Source organism: Heterodontus francisci, chromosome 48 (genome assembly GCF_036365525.1).
Source record: "Heterodontus francisci isolate sHetFra1 chromosome 48, sHetFra1.hap1, whole genome shotgun sequence".
NCBI lineage: Eukaryota > Metazoa > Chordata > Chondrichthyes > Heterodontiformes > Heterodontidae > Heterodontus > Heterodontus francisci.
In genome coordinates, this window is record NC_090418.1 from 204,637 (window position 1) to 222,803 (window position 18,167).

The window sequence follows — 18,167 nt, forward strand, 5'->3', positions numbered from 1 at the left end:
TGATGGAAGAGTCTGGGTCATTGACTGTAAGATATGATTCGGTGAGTATGACTATGTTAGGCTGTTGCTTGGCTAGTCTGTGGGGCAGCTGTTTTGGCACAGGTCGCCAGATGTTTGTGAGGAGGACTTTGCAGGGTCGACTAGGCAGGGTGTGCCTCAGTTGTTTCCGGTGCCTAGATCAATGCCAGGTGATCCATCCAGTTTTATTTTATGACTTTTTCTGCAGTGGTTTGATACAGTTGAGTTAACAGCTGATTTCCAAGAACAGATCCAGCAATTAATGATGTATTTATATGTATATATAAAACAACAGTGTGTGAGCAATGGAGAGCAGTATTCTAGTATATTGTAAATGAAATGATTTTGTTTGAGAAGACTCTGAAAACAATTGGGAGAATTAAACTGGTCATATCACTACACTCCCAAGCAACTCATTCGTTTGCTCCAGGAGCATATGTTCCATCATGTACTGTATCAATTCTGTGCAACAAATATGCAAACATTATTTTTAAATTTAAAAATTTTATTGCTCCTTAAAATCAGTTTCAATGAATGCCCTTGAAACAGTGATTTCCTCTTTCTTTGCCACACTCCATTTATCCTATTTGATGAAGCATTCTGGTTCTAGGGTAAGTCAAGCATACTATGCTGGGCATACATGCGTTGTGTAATGTTATAAACTCTCTCAATCGCACTCACAGTGCTCCACAGTTTGTCTTGGGTCTCCTTGCTGTCTTCCACACACAATATGTGAAGGAGGTCTGTCCGTAACGGAAGGGCAAGGAATGCAATCCCAGCAGCTCTTTGCACAAACCAACTGTGGTACTTGGCAAGGGACTGCTGGTAGGCATCAGCGCACATGACCGACATTGAGTCATTCTCAGAGCTGCTCCTTAGCTCATCAAGAAAGAGCTGCAACCACCGCAATGCTCGGTGGAGACGTAGTAAAGTGCGACAGCCTGATGGCAGTTGGTCACTGGAAAGTTCATTGAAATTAACCACGTTGTTTGCCAATTCATAATCAATCATGGATCCTATTGAGGTGTATTTTCTTCCATGCACTCCCTGCTGATGTTGGATGATTATCTTCATTTTACTGGTGACCTCTTCAGATATAAATCCAAAGATGGTGCCAAGTGCATTGATAAATCTGAAAAGACAAGATCCAGGATGTATTTCAGTAACAATAGGCCTGACCAAGTCCCCAGCATAGTTCTGGAGCTAGGTTACTGCTAGAGTATTAGGCCAGTGCATATCCTCAATATAATGCTGCAAGTAGGATAGCAATTACCTGGAATTTATCGCTTGCAACTTGCCACATTACAAATTGCTCACCTGCGAATCAATACTGCATATTTCATCTTTACTTTGTGTATCTGACATCAGAATCAAGCATTTTGAGGGCAGGGACAGCATGGGTTAAATGGTGTTGCCATCTGGCAGCGAGGGGAAACCCTGATGGAGGTCTCTACACGGGAGTCCTCCCCCTTTACATCGGGGACCTGGGGTGGAGGGTGCTGCACAGGGCAGTGCTGTGCAATAGACTTTTAAGTAGGTTCACGGACTCCCAGGCCACCTGTACTTTCTGCAGCCTGGACAAGTGCATGTTCCATGTCTATATGGAATGTTTGAGGTTGCAGCCCCTGAGTATTTGGAGGGGCTGCTCCTCAAGTTCTGGCTGCACTTCAGCCCCACGCTCATGATCTTTGGGCATCCGGTGTGGAGGGGGTGGGCCTGGGGAGGATCTCCTCACGGGCTGCACCTGGGCCTGGCCAGGGTAGCAATTCACAGGTCCAGGCCGCGGGCCATCGGAGGGTCCATCCACCCTGATTGCCTGCCCCTCTTCTGTGGTTACGTTCATGCCCGGGTGTCCCTGGAGAAGGAGCATGCAGTGTCCACCGGTTCGCTTGAGGCCTTCCACGACTCGTGGGCGCCGCAGGGGCTGCAGTACATCATCGATGTCGAGAATGGCATTTTACTTTGAGTTTTATTTGTTTTATTTATCTGTTTTTAATATTTATTTAAAATGTATATAAAAGGAGTCCTGGGGATTAAAAGCCCCCTCAACCAAAATTCAAGTGGCCTGGGGCATAAAGGTCACCTTATATAAACAAAGAAAAAACAGGGTTAGATATGGAGTAAAGCTCCCTCTACACTGTCCCATCAAACACTCCTAGGGCAGGTGCAGCACTGGGTTAGATACCCCCTTGACATGAAATACATAAAAGCAGCCTGGGGCATAAAGGCCACCTTCAAAAAGGAAAAAAAAGGGGTGAGATACAGAGTAAAGCTCCCTTTACAGTGTCTCCATCAAGTACTCCCAGGGCAGGTAGAGCACTGGAATAAAAACAAGAAATGCTGGAATCACTCAGTAGGTCTGGCAGCATCTGTGGTAAGAGAAGCAGAGTTAACGTTTCGGGTCAGTGACCCTTCTTCGGAACTGACAAATATTAGAAAAGTCACAGATTATAAGCAAGTGAGGTGGGGGTGGGGCAAGAGGTGGGGTAGAGCACTGGGTTGGCTGCTGCCTAATTGGATTGCTGACTGCTGATTGCAGCAATGAGGAACAGCTGACAGTGTTTCAGTTTGTTGCTGGAGGTGCTGCTGGAGCGGGAGAGCTGAGCAGAGCGCTGCAACGATTTGAACAACTTTTGCTACAGAGGAGGAAAATACTTTTCAAACATAAGGCTGTGTTTCGAGGTGGGTGTCGAGCATCAGACTTGAATTTGATTTGGACTGTTGGGAGAGGACGGAAGAACAAGGGGTGGGGGCTGTACAATTCTGCAGGGAACTGTGCAGTTGCACTAACCATACAAGGAAGCTCCTGCCCGCCCCAATTGCCCAGGCTGGGTCAGCTGACTAGCTAAGAAAAAAGCAGAAGACAGATACTGCCTGGTGAAGACACCTCTCCCCAACTGGAAGACCAGAAGAGCTTGTGAAGGACTGTTTGATTGATCTGTTGTCTGTCATATCACCTCGGTGAAGCAAGTCATCACTCCAAGCCTCCCTTTTCCTCTTCAGCACAACCTCTGCCTCTCCCCTACCTTATTCCTTCTTATTTATTTTTCAAATTTCAAATCTGCAGGCCTACAATTGGGGTGGGGTTTAGCTCGACTCATGGCAAGTCCATCTGTGCCAGCGGCGGGGCCCTCTGACACCTCTGTGGCTGCCCATGTGGCCCCGTCACCATTCAAGCTGATCACTTCCAGCCATGGGCTGAAGAGCTATGCCCACCCCAACATGTCTATTGAGGCTTGCGTGAAGGCAATGGCTGAGGCTGTTGGCCCCTCGGCCATTGTGGCAGCCTCAAAGATGTACGGGGAGACCAAACGGGCAGTGTCTCTGGCCCTGAGCAAGGGGCTCACTGTGGGGTGGGGTGGGGTGGGGTGGGGTGGGGTGGGGTGGGGGAATCCTTCCTGCAGGTGGAGCCTCTGGGGGCCACTGCACAGTGGTAATGTTGTCAAAAGTCCCACCCTTCATTCCCAGTTAGCTCCTCCCACCCCTGCACCATCTGCGGGAGGTGAGATCGGGGATAACCCCAGTCCCGCTCAGCCTTTGGGAGAACAGCCTTTGGCATATATACTTCCGCCGCCAGCTCTTTATGCAGCTGGCACGGGAGGAGGTTACAGAGGGCCAGTTTAATGTGGAATTCCTACCGTGACTTCTGGACCTTGGATGGGCGCAGTGCCATGCCTGCAAGGAGGTGGGGCATGTTCAGAAGAGCTGCCCCAACATCCAGGCGGCCAACTCCACCTTGGCAGCCCAGGGCGGCGCCGCTGCACCTCCCCCGAAACCTGCAACAACCACCGTTCAGGCGGTTCTGGAGGCTGTGGTTTTCACTGAGTGGAAGGAAGACACAGCGCAGGTCGAAACACCCAAAGGTGGGCCCCTTTGGACACAACAGGAGAACCTGAGCTTGAGCTTATCCCTCGGCCCAATCCAAGGGAGCCCACCTGCCCCGTGGCTGATCTCAGGCCCAAGGGATCTGGGCAGGGGGTACACAGGTAGAAGCAGAAGCCTCGACTGAGAGGGAGGTCTCTGAGCCTATGTGCCCCTCCTGGAATAAGAGGAGGAGGCGCCCCTCCTGTAAAGAAGGCTCTGAACTACAGGGTCCATCTCCTAGCGTGGCTTCTTGAGCTCCCCCCGCCACCAGCTCCATGAGGGCCTCGACCCCTGGGTGGGAACACTCTATCCCTTGGAACGGTGGGGAGGAGATGCCCCTATAATCTTGGCAATTCCTGAAGTGGGGGCCCGCCCATGGTAGGGGAGTCTGGGGACCCACCAGGAGAAAATATTCCATCTGTCCTGGGTGGGTGCGAGTCCTGTGAGGGTCAACCCTCCCAACAGCCTGGCGCTGCCGCCCAGGATATACCTGACTCAGGCCAATTTGCATGTTTCCCTGTCTGCTGGGCCTGTGGGCGCTGACGGAGCGGGCGATGGCCTCCTCTCTCCACCTCCAGTCTCAGCTCCGGCTGGATTTCCGGAGTTGGCAACTACCATCTCCCTGGGCCACTCATTGGCCTGGTGATGGAGGTGGATGGGGGTCCTGAACCGCCCATAGGCTCCAGTTCCGTTCAAGAACCCAGAGAGGACTCCTCTGCCATCGATCCTAGCGATGAAACTGTGACGGAGGCGGGACCAGATGCGCAGCCGGGATGTGTGTTGGATGTGTCGGCTGCTGGCGTTGACGACCCGGAGGAGAATGGGGACTCAGTGTGGGGCACAGAGGACGATCTTGAATCCATCGCCAGTGAGGCGGTGGATTCCCTCGTGTCTCCCACCGAGTCTCGATTCATCCTTACGGCGGAACTCCAGGAATTCTTCACGGCTTGCAGGGGTTGCTGCAATAAAGGTCAGCTGGCCCTCGGCCATTGGTTGAATCTGGCGCTGATCATCCGGTCCATCCGTACTGCCCTAAGAAAGCGGGGAAGGGCGCGGGCGTGAAACTGGTTGAGCGGCGCTGGTTTAATGTGTTCCTCAATGGGTTGCTGAGAGAGTGAAAGGCCAGGTGCACTTCCACTCCCTCCTCACAGTGAGGTGTTGGTGACGGGTTTTAAGTACCTTTGACATGAAGATAACCATAGCCAGCCTCAACATCAACAGCAGCAGGGGGTCTCACCGCAGATTTCACAATCTCTCAGTCCTCAGGGAAGGGAGATACGCGGTGAGCTTTCTGCAGGAAACCCACACCGTTCCAGGAGACGAAGCCACCTGGCTCCTGGAGTGGCAGGGCGGGGTCTACATGAGTCACCTCACCCCTATTTCTAGTGGGGTGGCTATCTTGTTGGCCCCGACTTTTCAGCCGGAGATCTTGGGGGTCAAGGAGCTTGTGCCGGGCAGCTTGCTCCACCTCGCCATTCACCTGGGTAGCGTGCCGCTCCACTTTGTGAACGTGTACGCGCCCAGGCCCGGCGCGTTGCAAGCGCGCTTCTTTGAAGAAGTGTCTACTCTCTTGAGCCCTATTGATAGTGGTGAGTGCATCATCCTCGGGGGGATTTTAACTGTAACCTCGAGGTGGGGGATCGCTCCGGTCCCCAGCGCAGCCAAGCGTCGGTGGAGAAGTTGAGGGAACTGATCAGCTCCCTCAACTTAGCGGAAGTCTGGCGGAATCTCCATCCCGACTCCGCCTTCTCATGGAGGACGGTCCCGAATCGACCACCTCTACATTTCGCAGGCATACATCTCCTGCAACTCAGCGGCCTCCATGCGGCTAGTGCCGTGCTCGGACCACCACCTGGTGTGGGTGGAGTTCATTCCGCTCCGCACGCGGGTGGGGTCTGCGTACTGGCACTTTAACAACCGGCTGCTGGAGGACGAGTGATTCCAGGACTCGTTCTGTCGATTCTGGGCTGACTGGAGAAGGAAGCAGGGGGGCTTCCCCTCCTTGAGAATATGGTGGGATGTGGGCAAGACTCACATCCGTGTCTTCTATCAAGAGTACGCGAAGGGGTTGACCAAGAGGCGGGAAGCTGAGAACGGACGCCTAGAGAGGTGCTCGACTTGGAGACCCGCCTCAGTCAAGCCGTCGCGGACCCAGCCCTGTGGCAGGCATACAACAGAAAAAGGGCGCGCTGAGGGACCTGCAGCTCATAGGGTCCCGACACGCGTACGTGAGGTCGCGGATCCAGATCCTGGAAGATTTGAACTGCACCTCACCCTTCTTCTACTCGCTGGAAAAATGGCGGGAGGTCTGTAAGCAGCTCGTTGAGCTGCTGGCCGACGACGGATCCTCCATCACGGATCTGGAGGGAATGGGCCTCCTGGTTCATATCTATTACAGTGCGTTGTTCTCTACGGATCCATCCAGCGAGGACATGCACAGAGTTTTGTGGGGTGATGAGGGGGCTCGGGTGTGCAGAGTGCTCCCGGCCAAGCTGACTGCTTATCGGACCCAGGCCCCGAAACCCTCCTTGAGAGCCGGTCCTGCACAATCCGAGTCACCTCTTGGAAATGCCCACTGTACCATTCCAAACGGCGCAGAGGGGTTTCCTGTACGGGCTGCTCCTGCACACTCTCCACTTCCTCGCCCTTGTCAACCAGACGGACACGCCCTGGTGGTCCGTGTTGCCATCTGGCGGCGAGGGGAAACCCCAGTGGAGGTCTCCAAGTGGGAGTCCTATCCCTTTACATGGGGGACCTGGGATGGAGGGTGCTGCACAGGGCAGTCCCCTGCAATAGACATTTAAGCAGGTTCACGGACTCCCAGGCCGCCTGTGATTTCTGCGGCCTGGACGAGTCTGTTTCTACGTCTATCTGGAGTGTGCGAGGTTGCTGCCCCTGTTTGCATATTTAAAGCGGTTGCTCCTCAAGTTCTGGCTGCACTTCAGTCCCACGCTCCTGATCTTTGGGCACCCGGTGCGGAGGGGCGTGGGCCGGGAGGAGGATCTCCTCACGGTCTGCTCCTGGGCCTGGCCAAGGTGGCAATTCACAGGTCCAGGCTGCGGGCCGTCGGGGGGGGGGGGGGTCCGTCCTCCCTGATTGCCTGCCCCTCTTCCGCGGTTACGTTCACGCCCGGGTGTCCCTGGAGAAGGAGCATGCGGTGTCCACTGGTACACTTGGGGCCTTCCGCCACCGGTGGACACCGCAAGGACTGGAGTGCATTATTGATGCCGAGAATGGCATTTTAATTTGAGTTTTTGATTTATTTATGTTTTTAATAAAGTTATTTTAAAATGCATATAAATGGGGGCCTGAGGAATAAAGACCCCCTCAACAAAAATATAAAAGGGGCCTGGGATATAAAGGCCGCCTTCAAAAAAAAAAGAAAAAAGGGGTTAGATACAGAGTAAGCTCCCTCTACACTGTCACCATCAAACACAAAAAAAGAAAAAAAATGGGGTTATATACTAAAAAAAACTGGGTTTGATAGAGAGTAATTCTCCCTATACATTGCTCTACAATGTTCTCAGGTTTAAACTCTGAAGTACTGCTGATACATGACCTCTCTGAGTCACTTTACCCAGTCTACAAATTCAAGGCATTCTTAATGTGGATCTCTGTGTAAGAATTCCTCTTGTCACTTTGTATATCAACATCATCAAATGAAGATTTGCTCTTTTGGTGTTATCTAATAAAACTATAAATGTATTCGTTTAGGTAATCTTCACAAGCACATTTATGATCTCAGTATAGAAAGCTGCTTTAAAATCATTCATGTAGAACCATCACAATCAACAGTGAAAGGGGATTATCAGCCCCACTATTCCCCCCCGCCTCTGCCCCCACTTCCCACCCCTCCACCACCACCACGGGCAATACTCTCATTGACAACAATCAGGAAAGGTAGCTGGACCTAATTACACAAGATGGGTGGTCAACGCACTAAGTGAGTAGATTAGACTAAATGATTCATTGGGGAAGACTGCAATGGGACAATTGCCTGTTTTTGTACAGGAAAATGTTTGTATTTCTGGGTGTCTGGAGATTCAGCAATGACTTTGCAACTGGGGCATCACATCACTTTTGTGCCAGCAGAGGGCATCATTGAATTCGATAAGCAGCCCAATGTTGAGGAGGGATCTCCTTAAATATTCCTAAAGGGTCCGAATAGTGGAACATGATCCTTAAAGCAGCTTAATATTGACTTCGGGAAGAGCAAAGCCATTGCCTTGAGACCTTGCCAAAAAACTTCATTCCTTAGCCACCGAGTCAATCCCTCTCCCTAGCTGGACCAGATTGCTTGCAACCTTTGGTGTTACATTTAACCCTGAACTGAGCTTCTAATTCCATAACCTCTCCATCACCAAGACCGCTTACTGTCCCATTTCCACCCTGCCTCAACTCATCTGCTCCTTAAACCTCATCCATGCCTTTGTTACCTTAATGTTTGCAATGTTCTCCCGGTCAGCCTCCCATTTTCTATCCTCAATAAACCTCAGCTTATCCAAAGCTCTACTGCCCATATGCTACCTTGCACCAACTCCCAACCAACCATCACCCCCTGTGCCCGCTGACCCATGTTGGCTCCCAGTCTGGCAAAGCCACAAATTCAAAATTCTCATCCTTGTGTTCAATTCCATCCATGGTCTCACCAGCCACCTGCCCCTCACCCAACCCTGTAACCTCCTCCAGCCCTACAAACCTCCAAGAACTGTTTCTCCAACTCTAGTCTCTTAAAGGCTTAACTCCCCAATCCCTTTGCCCCACCATTGGTGGGGCCTTAAAACCTTCCACTTTGACCAAGCATTTGGTTTCCTGTCCTATTCTTTCCCTCATTGTCAATTTTGGTCAGGTTATGCTGCAATGAAGCACCTTGGGACATTTTTCAATGTTAAAGGTATTGCAATTTTTATGATTTTACACTTTGATTCAGAGTTTATCATCCCCACATTCCATAATGATACCCATCTCCATTGCTATTTCTGTCCTGCTCCACGCCTTATCATCTGAGGAATGAATTTTCTTAAAACCTCCGAGTTAGTTTCTCTGCCTCAGCCTTCTGCAAGCTTCAGTTCATCAAAAACACAGTAGCTCAGGTACTCGCATACACAAGGCCTTATGCCCCCTTCACTCCTGTTCCCTCCAAGCTCAATTAGCTCCCCATGGCCTTGCATGGTAACTTCAGAATACTTCTTTGTCTTGCCCATACCATTTCAGTGATCTTCATGACTTACATCCCACAGACACTCTTGACTCCTATCACCAGGATTCTTGTCCCATGCTCCTTCCATACCACTCTAAGTCTCCTGTTCTCTGGATTTCCCTTTGCCTTGCCAATTCCATCTCTGTTGTTAAATGAAGATAATTTGATTAATATTTTGCTTACTTTTGGAGTTCTGTCCATCCTTCAAGGTAGCTTTTAAGTAAAATATCTTCATTCTTTGCCACACAAGCCTGGAACGCAGCTTGAACCTGTTTGATCTGGAAATTGCTGCTGTCACACTTCTCTCCATGATTTTTATCCACAGAATTCACTGACCGTGAAGCATCGATAAGCTATTCCCATTCACCAAAGGAAACAAGAACAGGAGAAAGCTATTAAAATGGAGTCAGATATCCTTAACACCTGATCACTCCTGGATTACATTATCCATGACAGTATGTTCCTTCCCCCCTCTCCTCACTTTCCTTCATATCTCCACTGCTGCTTTCCTTTCCTGTACGTCTCTGGTGTGAGAGTTAGGGAGAGCTTGCTGCATCCAATTCACTGTTGTTGATAAACACACTGACATGGCTCGTACTATCTGGGTATCCAGGTCACTTAATTCTGTATCTTATAATATGGATGAAAAAGAACTAGCTTTTATATAATATCTTTCATGATGCGAGGAGATCCAAAAGCATTTCACAAACTTTTGAAGTGTAGTCATTTTTGTAATGTAGGGAAATACAGAAACCAATTTGCACACAAACAGCAACAAGATAAATTACTGGATTTAGTGGCATTGATTGAAGTATAAATGTTGGCCAGAATACTGCAAAAACTCCTTTAGTCTTTGAAAAGTGCCTTGAGATCTTATATGTCTATCCGAGAGGGCAGAAAGATGTGGTTTAATGTCTCATTCAAAATATAGACAGATGTGACAAGTGGTGTCTCCAGGAATCTATTGAGACCTTAGGTTTTCCATCATATATATCAATGGCTTGGATGAAAAACTAGAATACAAATATATCCAAGTTTGCTGAAGACTCTAAGTTAGGAGGAACAGTAAGTTGTGTAGATGGGAGCAGAAAGTTGCAAAGGGGTATAGACATACTAAGTGAGTGGATAAAACTATGACAGATGCTGTTCAAGTTGGGGAAGTGTGAGATCATCTTCTTTGAAGCTGAAAAAGATGAATCAGAATATTTTCTGAATGATGAGACACTAGTAGTCGTGGAGAAGCAAAGGGATTTGTGTCTCCATGTAAACATCAGTAAAAACTAGTGTGCGGGTACAAAATGTAATCAAAAAGGCTAATAGAATATTGGCATTTGTCTTCAGGGAGCTGAAATGTAAAGGGGTGGGGAAGTTGTGCTACATTTGTATAAACCTCCAGTTACACCATATCTGGGCACACTGTTCAGTTCTGGGCACCACACCACAGATAGGAAATATTAGCTTGGAGGGGTGTAGCACAGATTCACCAGGATGATACAGGGACATAGAAAGTTAAATTTTGAGGACAGATTGCATAAAGTTTGCAAGGGTTTGTATTCCCTTGAGTTTAGAAGATTGAGGAGTAACCTAACCAAGGTGTTTAAAATGATAAAGGGATTTGAGAAGATAGATGCAAATAAAGTAGATACAAATAAACGGTTTCCTCTGGTATCAGAACCTTAAAATTAGAGTTAGACTATTCAGGGGTGAAATCAACAAGAATTTCTTCACACAAAGGATCATTAAAATCAGGAATTCCCTGCCTCAGTAGGCTGGTGGTCAATGGAGCTTTCAAGACTGAGATCGATTTTTGTTGGTATCAAGAAATATGGAGACAAGTTGGTTAAATGGAGCTGAGGTACATTGAGTCATAGAGTTAAACAACACAAAAACAGGCCCTTCGGCCCATCGTGTCCATGCCGGCCATCAAGCGCCTATCTATTCTATTCCAATTTTCCAGCACTTGGCCGTAGCCTTGTATGCTGTGGCTTTTCAAGTGCTCATCTAAATACTTCTTAAATGTTGAGGGTTCCTGCCTCTACCACCCCTTCAGGCAGTGCATTCCAGACTCCAAACACCCTCTGGGTGAAAACATTTTTCCTCAAATCCCTTCTCAACCTCCTGCCCCTTACCTTAAATCTATGCCCCCTGGTTATTGACATCTCTGCTATCTATCCTATCTATGGCCCTCATCATTTTGTATACCTCAATCAGGTCCTCCTCAGCCTTCTCTGCTCTAGGGAAAACTCTAGCCTATCCAGTCTAGCTTCATAGCTGAAATGCTCCAGCCCAGGCAACATCCTGGTGAATATCCTCTGCACCCTCTCCAGTGCAATCACATCCTTCTTATAGTGTGGTGCCCAGAACTGTACACAGTACTCCAGCTGTGGCCTAACTAGCGTTTTATACAGCTCCATCATAACCTCCCTGTTCTTATATTTGATCAGCATGATTTAGTTAAATGGTGTAACAATATTACATAGAATTTACAGCACAGAAACAGGTCCATACCAGCATTTATGCTCCACACGAGCCTCCTCACACTCTCCCTCATATCACGCTAAGTATTCCTTTCTCCCTAATGTGTTTATCCAGCTTCCCCTTAAATGTATTGATACTATTCACCACCTCAACCACTCGCTGTGGTAGCGAATTCCACATTCTCACCACTCTCTGGGTAAAGAAATTTCCCCGAACTTCTCTACTGGATTTATTAGTGACTACCTTATATTTTGGCACCAAGGTTTGGATTCCTCCAAAACGTCATCTCTATACCCCCTTCATAATTTTAAAGTCCTCTATTAGGTAGAGAGAAAAGAACCCAAGCCCGAAAAATCTTTCCTGATGGGTATAACCTTTTGGTTCTGGTATCAGTCATGTAAATTGTTTTTGCACTTTTTCCCATGCATCTATTTCTTCTTTATAATATGGAGACCAGAACCGTTCACAGTATTCCAAGTGTGGTCTAACCAAGGTTCCATTCAGTTTAACGTAACATCTCTGCTTTTCAGTTCTATTCTGCTAGGAATGAACTTTGGTGCTTTGCATTTTATGGCCTTGTTAAGCTATAATTAAATTTAGAATGAATTAAATTATATCTATGATTCTCTAACAGACTCAGGGGCCTACTTCTCTTCCCGGGCAAAACCGGATCTTCCACAGTGCAGCAATTGCTCGGGACCCTACAGACGAAGAAACGGACGTGGACATCAGGAGCCTGGATTTGATATTATTGGGGTTGATGTTCACTGTGGGTAGGAGCCTTACCTTGTTTTCACGACGCTCCTTTTCCTTGTTTTCGGTCTCTAATTCCTGAGGGTTTAACTGATGAAATTGGGCTGCAGGAAATAATAAAATACTGAAAACAGTTGTTGAAACTTCGTTTACAGTAGAGTCTGGGTATAACTGGTGTAAAGTGGGCATTGTTTCACCTGGTATGAAGCCATACAGACCACTGATGGGGCATGCTAGTCTCTCTTTGGCCTCCTTGTCTCGGGAAACAATGGGTAAGCGCCTGGAGGTGGTCAGTGGTTTGTGGAGCAGCGCCTGGATTGGCTATAAAGGCCAATACTAGAGTAACAGACTCTTCCACGGGCGCTGCAGAAAAAATTGGTTGCTAGTATTTACATTGAAAGGCAGTCAATAAGTATGTAGTGCAGAGAGGTACCCTGCTATTACACAGGTGATTCAACAGTAAAAAGCCAGATTGAGTACCAACACCTCCCACTTTATTATCCGACAAAAGTGGTTACAAAATGACCCGTTATTCGTCCTTCTGCAAACTAGGCAATGCAATTTCAATAATTTAGATGAAGTTTCCTTTTGGCTGGAAAATATGTGTTGATGTGGGTGCTGTTACTTTGCTGTTATTACAATTAGTCAAATGACAAGCTGAGGCCTGGAGCATTCCTTAATGTTAAAACTACTTGGCCTGTAAATCAATTACTCACTTGGTAATCACAAGAAGGCTGGGTGGGGCCGATGTCTGAACCTTGTGACAACATCGGAATTTAACAAAGTAGCGGGGATTGAGTTGCTGAGAGCAGCCAAATGCTATCTGGCTAGAACACGTACACTTGCTATTATTGCTCCCATGTTAGTCCACGTCTTTTTGCAGTTTTACGTTTTCTTCACAATTAAAAAGGTATTGTGCCCCCCGACATTGTTCTTGTTGAATATGGAAGGTATGTCCCGGGCGGGAAAGCAGCAAAATCACAGGGAGTCATCCGGAGCGACAGTGACTTACCTGGAAAGACCTTTTCAGTCTTCGGACCTGACTGTAACTGTCCTTGTGAGCATTCCATTGTGGGTTGGGTTGAGATGGGTATCAGGGTCCTATTAATGACTTGGGCAAACTGAGAACGTACAGGGTGTTTCACCAGATTCATCTTAAGTGCCCGCTCGTCCACCCCATTGGGGGAGTTAAAAGTCACTCAATGTACCGGAAGGGAACAGGAATGGGACCTATTGCAATTGCGGTAATGCAGGTGAAGAACTAAGGGGGAACTGTTGATATAATGGGTTCGTTAGAAGATCGGCAAAATGAAAACCTGAGCTTTGCTGATAGCCATTGGGAAAGGGGCTATTCAAGCGTCTTGCTGCCTGTTAGCTTTTTCCTCTTTTGCATGTCTCGAGAAACCAAAGATATGGGAGACTGGGTTGTACTGGAGGATGCCATTTGATCTGAAATGCAGCTTTAACATGTTATAAAAACAAGAAATGCTGGAAATACTCAGCAGGTCTGGCAGCATCTGTGGAGAGAGAAGCAGAGTTAACGTTTCGAGTCAGTGACCCTTCTTCGGAATTGACAAATATTAGAAATGTCAAAGGTTAGAAGCAAGTAAAGCAGGGGTGGGGCAAGAGATAACAAAGGAGGTGTAGATTGGACAAGGCCACAGAATAACGGACCAGAAGGTCATGGAGCAAAGGCAAACAATATGTTAATGGTGTGTTGAAAGACAAAGCATTAGTACAGATAGGGTGTTAACGGACTGAAAATTGAACAGCAGCAAGTACAAACATGAAAAAAAACAGTGGGTAAGCAAACTGAACAAACTAAGATGAAATAAAATAAACATACAAAAAAAATGTAAGAAATTTTAAAAAGAAAAAAATAACTAAAAATAAAACTAAAATGGGGGGCTGTCATGCTCTGAAATGATTGAACTCAATGTTCAGTCCGGCAGGCTGCAGTGTGCCTGATTGGTAAATGAGATGCTGTTCCTCGAGCTTGCGTTGATGTTCACTGGAACACTGCAGCAAGCCCAGGATAGAGATGTGAGCATGAGAGCAGGGGGGAGTGTTGAAATGGCAAGCAACCGGAAGCTCAGGGTCCTGCTTGCCGACTGAGTGGAGGTGTTCCGCAAAGCGGTCAACCAGTCTGCATTTGGTCTCCCCAATGTAGAAGAGACCACATTGTGAGCAGCGAATACAGTATACTACATTGAAAGAAGTACAAGTAAATCGCTGCTTCACCTGAAAGGAGTGTTTGGGGCCTGGGATAGTGAGGACAGAGGAGGTAAATGGGCAGGTATTAACACCTCCTGCGATTGCAGGGGAAGGTGCCATGGGAAGGGGACGAGGTGGTGGGGGTAATGGAGGAGTGGACCAGGGTGTCGTGGAGGGAACAATCCTTTCGGAATGCTGACAGGGGAAGGGAGGGAAAGATGCGTTTGGTAGTGGCATCACGCTGGAGGTGGCGGAAATGGCGGAGGATGATCCTTTGGATATGGAGGCTGATGGGGTGGAAAATGAGGACAAGGGGAACCCTGTCACGGTTCTGGGAGGGAGGGGAAGGGGTGAGGGTAGAGGTGCGGGAAATGGGCCGGACACGGTTGAGGGCCCTGTCAACCACAGTGGGGGGAAATCCTCAGTTGAGGAAAAAGGAAGACATATCAGAAGCACCGTCATGGAAGGTAGCATCATCAGAGCAGATGCGTCGGAGACGGAGAAACTGGGAGAATGGAATGGAGTCCTTACAGGAGGTAGGGTGTGAAGAAGTGTAGTCGAGGTAGCTGTGGGAGTCGGTGGGCTTATAATGGATATTAGTAGACAACCTATCCCCAGAGATGGAGACAGAGAAGTCGAGGAAGGGAAGGGAAGTGTCAGAGATAGACCATGTAAAGGTGAGAGAAGGGTGGAAATTGGAAGCAAAGTTGATAAAGTTTTCCAGTTCGGGGCGGGAGCAGGAAACGGCACCGATACAGTCATCAATGTACCGGAAAAAGAGTTGGGGGAGGGGGTCTGAGTAGGACTGGAACAAAGAATGCTCGACATATCACACAAAAAGACAGGCATAACTAGGACCCATGCGGGTACCCATAGCGACACCTTTTACTTGAAGGAAGTGCGTGGAGTTGAAGGAGAAGTTGTTCAATGTGAGAACAAGTTCAGCCAGGCAGAGGAGGGTGGTGGTGGATGGGGACTGGTTGGGCCTCTGTTCCAGGAAGAAGCGGAGAGCCCTCAAACCATCCTGGTGGGGGATGGAGGTGTAGAGAGAACATGTAGAGGTGTAACATGTTATGCCATGTTCTGTGATGACCCAGACTGCACACACCCTATTGGACCTGTGCTCAATAGCTGCACACTGCTGTCATAGATGTGTCATTTGCCAGGGCTGCAGCCTTGGAGACTTTGTCGTGAATCTTGTATCATTGGAGCAAAAATGGAACGTTCAAATGGTCCTATGTGGATGGTCATAAACAAATTGCAACGTCATGGAGTGGCAGCCCTTGTGATGTCTAAAAGCACAACTAGTGTGTGCAGGAACCCATCAGAGTATTAGTGATGAGCTGGACCTTGGAGAAAGTTTCCCTTTGGGAAAACAAATGTTTTCTCATGCTGTTGCTGATTATTATGTACAATATGATGAAGCCGCTTGCTTTGACTAACAATGGTTGATCTAACAGTGTACTGCATGTGCCGATATCTGTTGTGACAGCCTGGAAGGATCCTGAAGCATAAAAATTGAATGCTTCCAACAAATGTAATTAAATATATTTGTATGTGTCATGTGGAGGGTAATAGCAGGCGGTGCAGTCAGCACTGTCGTACTCCATTCTAGAAATCCATCCATTGCTTCTTCTCCAAATGAACATAACTGGAGAGCAGTTCTCCGGAAAACAATTGGCCCAATGCTTGGACAAACCAAAAAAATGTTCATGTTAAAGGCCATTGACACCAAACCTTCTCAGTAAAAGTGCGCAAAAACAATGCTTCAACAACAGCTGACAATCAGCTCAACTTGCTGTTTGTCCTTTTAAACCCCTTATGCTATAACACAAAGCAAGTATCCTTGTTCACCCATTCTATGTGGCTGAATGCATTTCCGGCGTCCAAAACACAAAATTGTTTTAACTCCAGGGGTTGAAATTCTGTTCCCGTACAAGCCCATCCTGAGCATAGGAGTACTGGAGTTACTGGCTTGTGGCAGATCTGTGCTTCCTCTGTTTTCTCTGATGGGGAAACCTTAGTATATTCATTTCAGGGCGCATGAGTTTTGATGTCAAGTACCAATGTTAGCTGGAGCTACAAGAAGTTTTTTTTAAAAATGTTCATCTTAACCTTAACTCAAACCCTAACCCTAACTTTTAACTCTATCACTTGCTCTAACTCTGACTTTATCATTAACCCTTACTTAACTAATAACTCGAACCCGAACAGACTAACTGTAATCCTAACTAACCTCAAACCTGTTGCTTGTTTTTTTGGACTGGATACATTTGTTTCCTTGTGTTTAGTTTCAACTTTACTACTGCACTTCTATCATTCAGGATGTTGCTCTTTGCTCCTGTTAGGCATCACAATATGATTTGATAACACGACTATCATGCACTTTCCAATAATCAGGGCATCAGCTCACTCAGCGCTGATGTCACCAGGCAGTTCATTAACCAACTAAATCAACATTCTTCTGGTTTTAACTGTCAGTTGATGTGATCCTTACGAGCACGGATTTCCATTGAACGTGGAAATGGAGAGGAAAAATAAGAGTGAGCAGGTAGCATAAACTTTCAGCCCGCAACTAACATGTACTTTGAGGATCCGCTATACTTACGGAGGTTAAAGCTTGTTAGATAGATAAGCAGCAGGAGGACCACTACAAGGGGCAGAAACCGGAGGGTCTTCCCTTTGCTACACATCAATCCTTCCTTATTCATTGTGTGCAGATTTCTCGAAAACATATCATGTTTGCAGACTTAATGCACTGTCAGGCTGCGTTCCATCTGCTGACTGGTTGCGAACAGAGCCCTCATTGACAGCTTTCAAAGTGAAGCCTTTGTTCCCTCTTGTGAAATGTTTAAAGAGTGGCCTCTCACTGCAAACAAAGAGGTTCCAAAGTACCATTTCCCTCTCAGCGATCACACAGTCAACATACTAGAATTTTAAAAGGGAAATGTGTGCCTACAGCGTTAAAGTAGCAGAGCTCCTGTTTACATTAAATTATGTAAAGAACACTCATCTGCAGCTAAACTCTGTGTTGGTCAATCGTAGGGTTTATGTAAGTAAACTGGCTAACGTCATCCTGACTTTCCTGGACCTGTTGCCTGAACCTTTGCAGGTTGGAGTTTTGGACGTGGCCTGATGGTGGAACTTCTCTTAACTCAGTTGTGAGTGTGGTGGAAATTCCGTTCACCTGGCACGCACGAAACTGATATTGGAGAATTTCCCAGCGTCAACCCAATTACATAATTCAGCGAGATTTCCACCAGGGGAGCTGCAAGACACTGGCATCTCCATGACAGAGAAGTGACTAGTCTCTTCTAAAATCAATGTAAAGTCAAGTGGAGAACAAATTAATTACCTCATAATCAATTGCAGAATCATAGAATTGTTACAGTGCAGGAGGAGGACATTCGGCCCATCGTGTCCACACTGGCTCTCTGCAAGAGCAACTCCCTCAGTTCCATTTCCCTGCCTTCTCCCCGTAACCCTGCACATTCTTCCTTTTCATATAACTGTCTAATTCTCTTCTGAATGCTTCAATTGAACCTGCCTCCACCACGTTCTCAGGCAGCACATTCCAGACCTTAACCACTCACTGTGTGAAGAAGTTTTTCCTCATGTCACTTTTGCTTCTCTTACCAAA

At 47.3% G+C, this 18,167-nt stretch overlaps 1 protein-coding gene across 2 annotated transcripts; it reads right to left on the minus strand.

Moving 5' to 3' along the window:
• Positions 1-508: 508 nt before the first annotated feature.
• LOC137357368 (ceramide-1-phosphate transfer protein-like) lies at positions 509-17,426 on the minus strand. Of its 2 annotated transcripts, none has more exons than XM_068023647.1 (4): positions 17,136-17,426; positions 12,347-12,417; positions 9,266-9,435; positions 509-1,150 (listed from the first exon to the last, which is right to left on the minus strand). In XM_068023647.1, the coding sequence occupies exons 1-4, from the start codon at positions 17,260-17,262 to the stop codon at positions 625-627; spliced, it is 894 nt and encodes a 297-aa protein (XP_067879748.1). In that variant the 5' UTR covers positions 17,263-17,426; the 3' UTR covers positions 509-624. The 2 variants fall into 2 exon arrangements, with proteins under 2 accessions (XP_067879748.1, XP_067879747.1); XM_068023646.1 differs by lacking the exon at positions 17,136-17,426 and adding an exon at positions 13,326-14,092.
• Between the last annotated feature and the right edge of the window lie 741 nt (positions 17,427-18,167).

Excerpts from the sequence above, each read along its gene's own strand:
- LOC137357368 (XM_068023646.1), bottom strand. The coding sequence starts at position 13,467 with ATGAATCTGGTGAAACACCCTGTACGTTCTCAGTTTGCCCAAGTCATT. Across the intron at positions 12,418-13,325 it reads GACTGAAAAGGTCTTTCCAG|CCCAATTTCATCAGTTAAAC; the intron begins GTAAGTCACTGT and ends TATTTCCTGCAG. Across the intron at positions 9,436-12,346 it reads AGGAGCGTCGTGAAAACAAG|CTTATCGATGCTTCACGGTC; the intron begins GTAAGGCTCCTA and ends GAATGGGAATAG.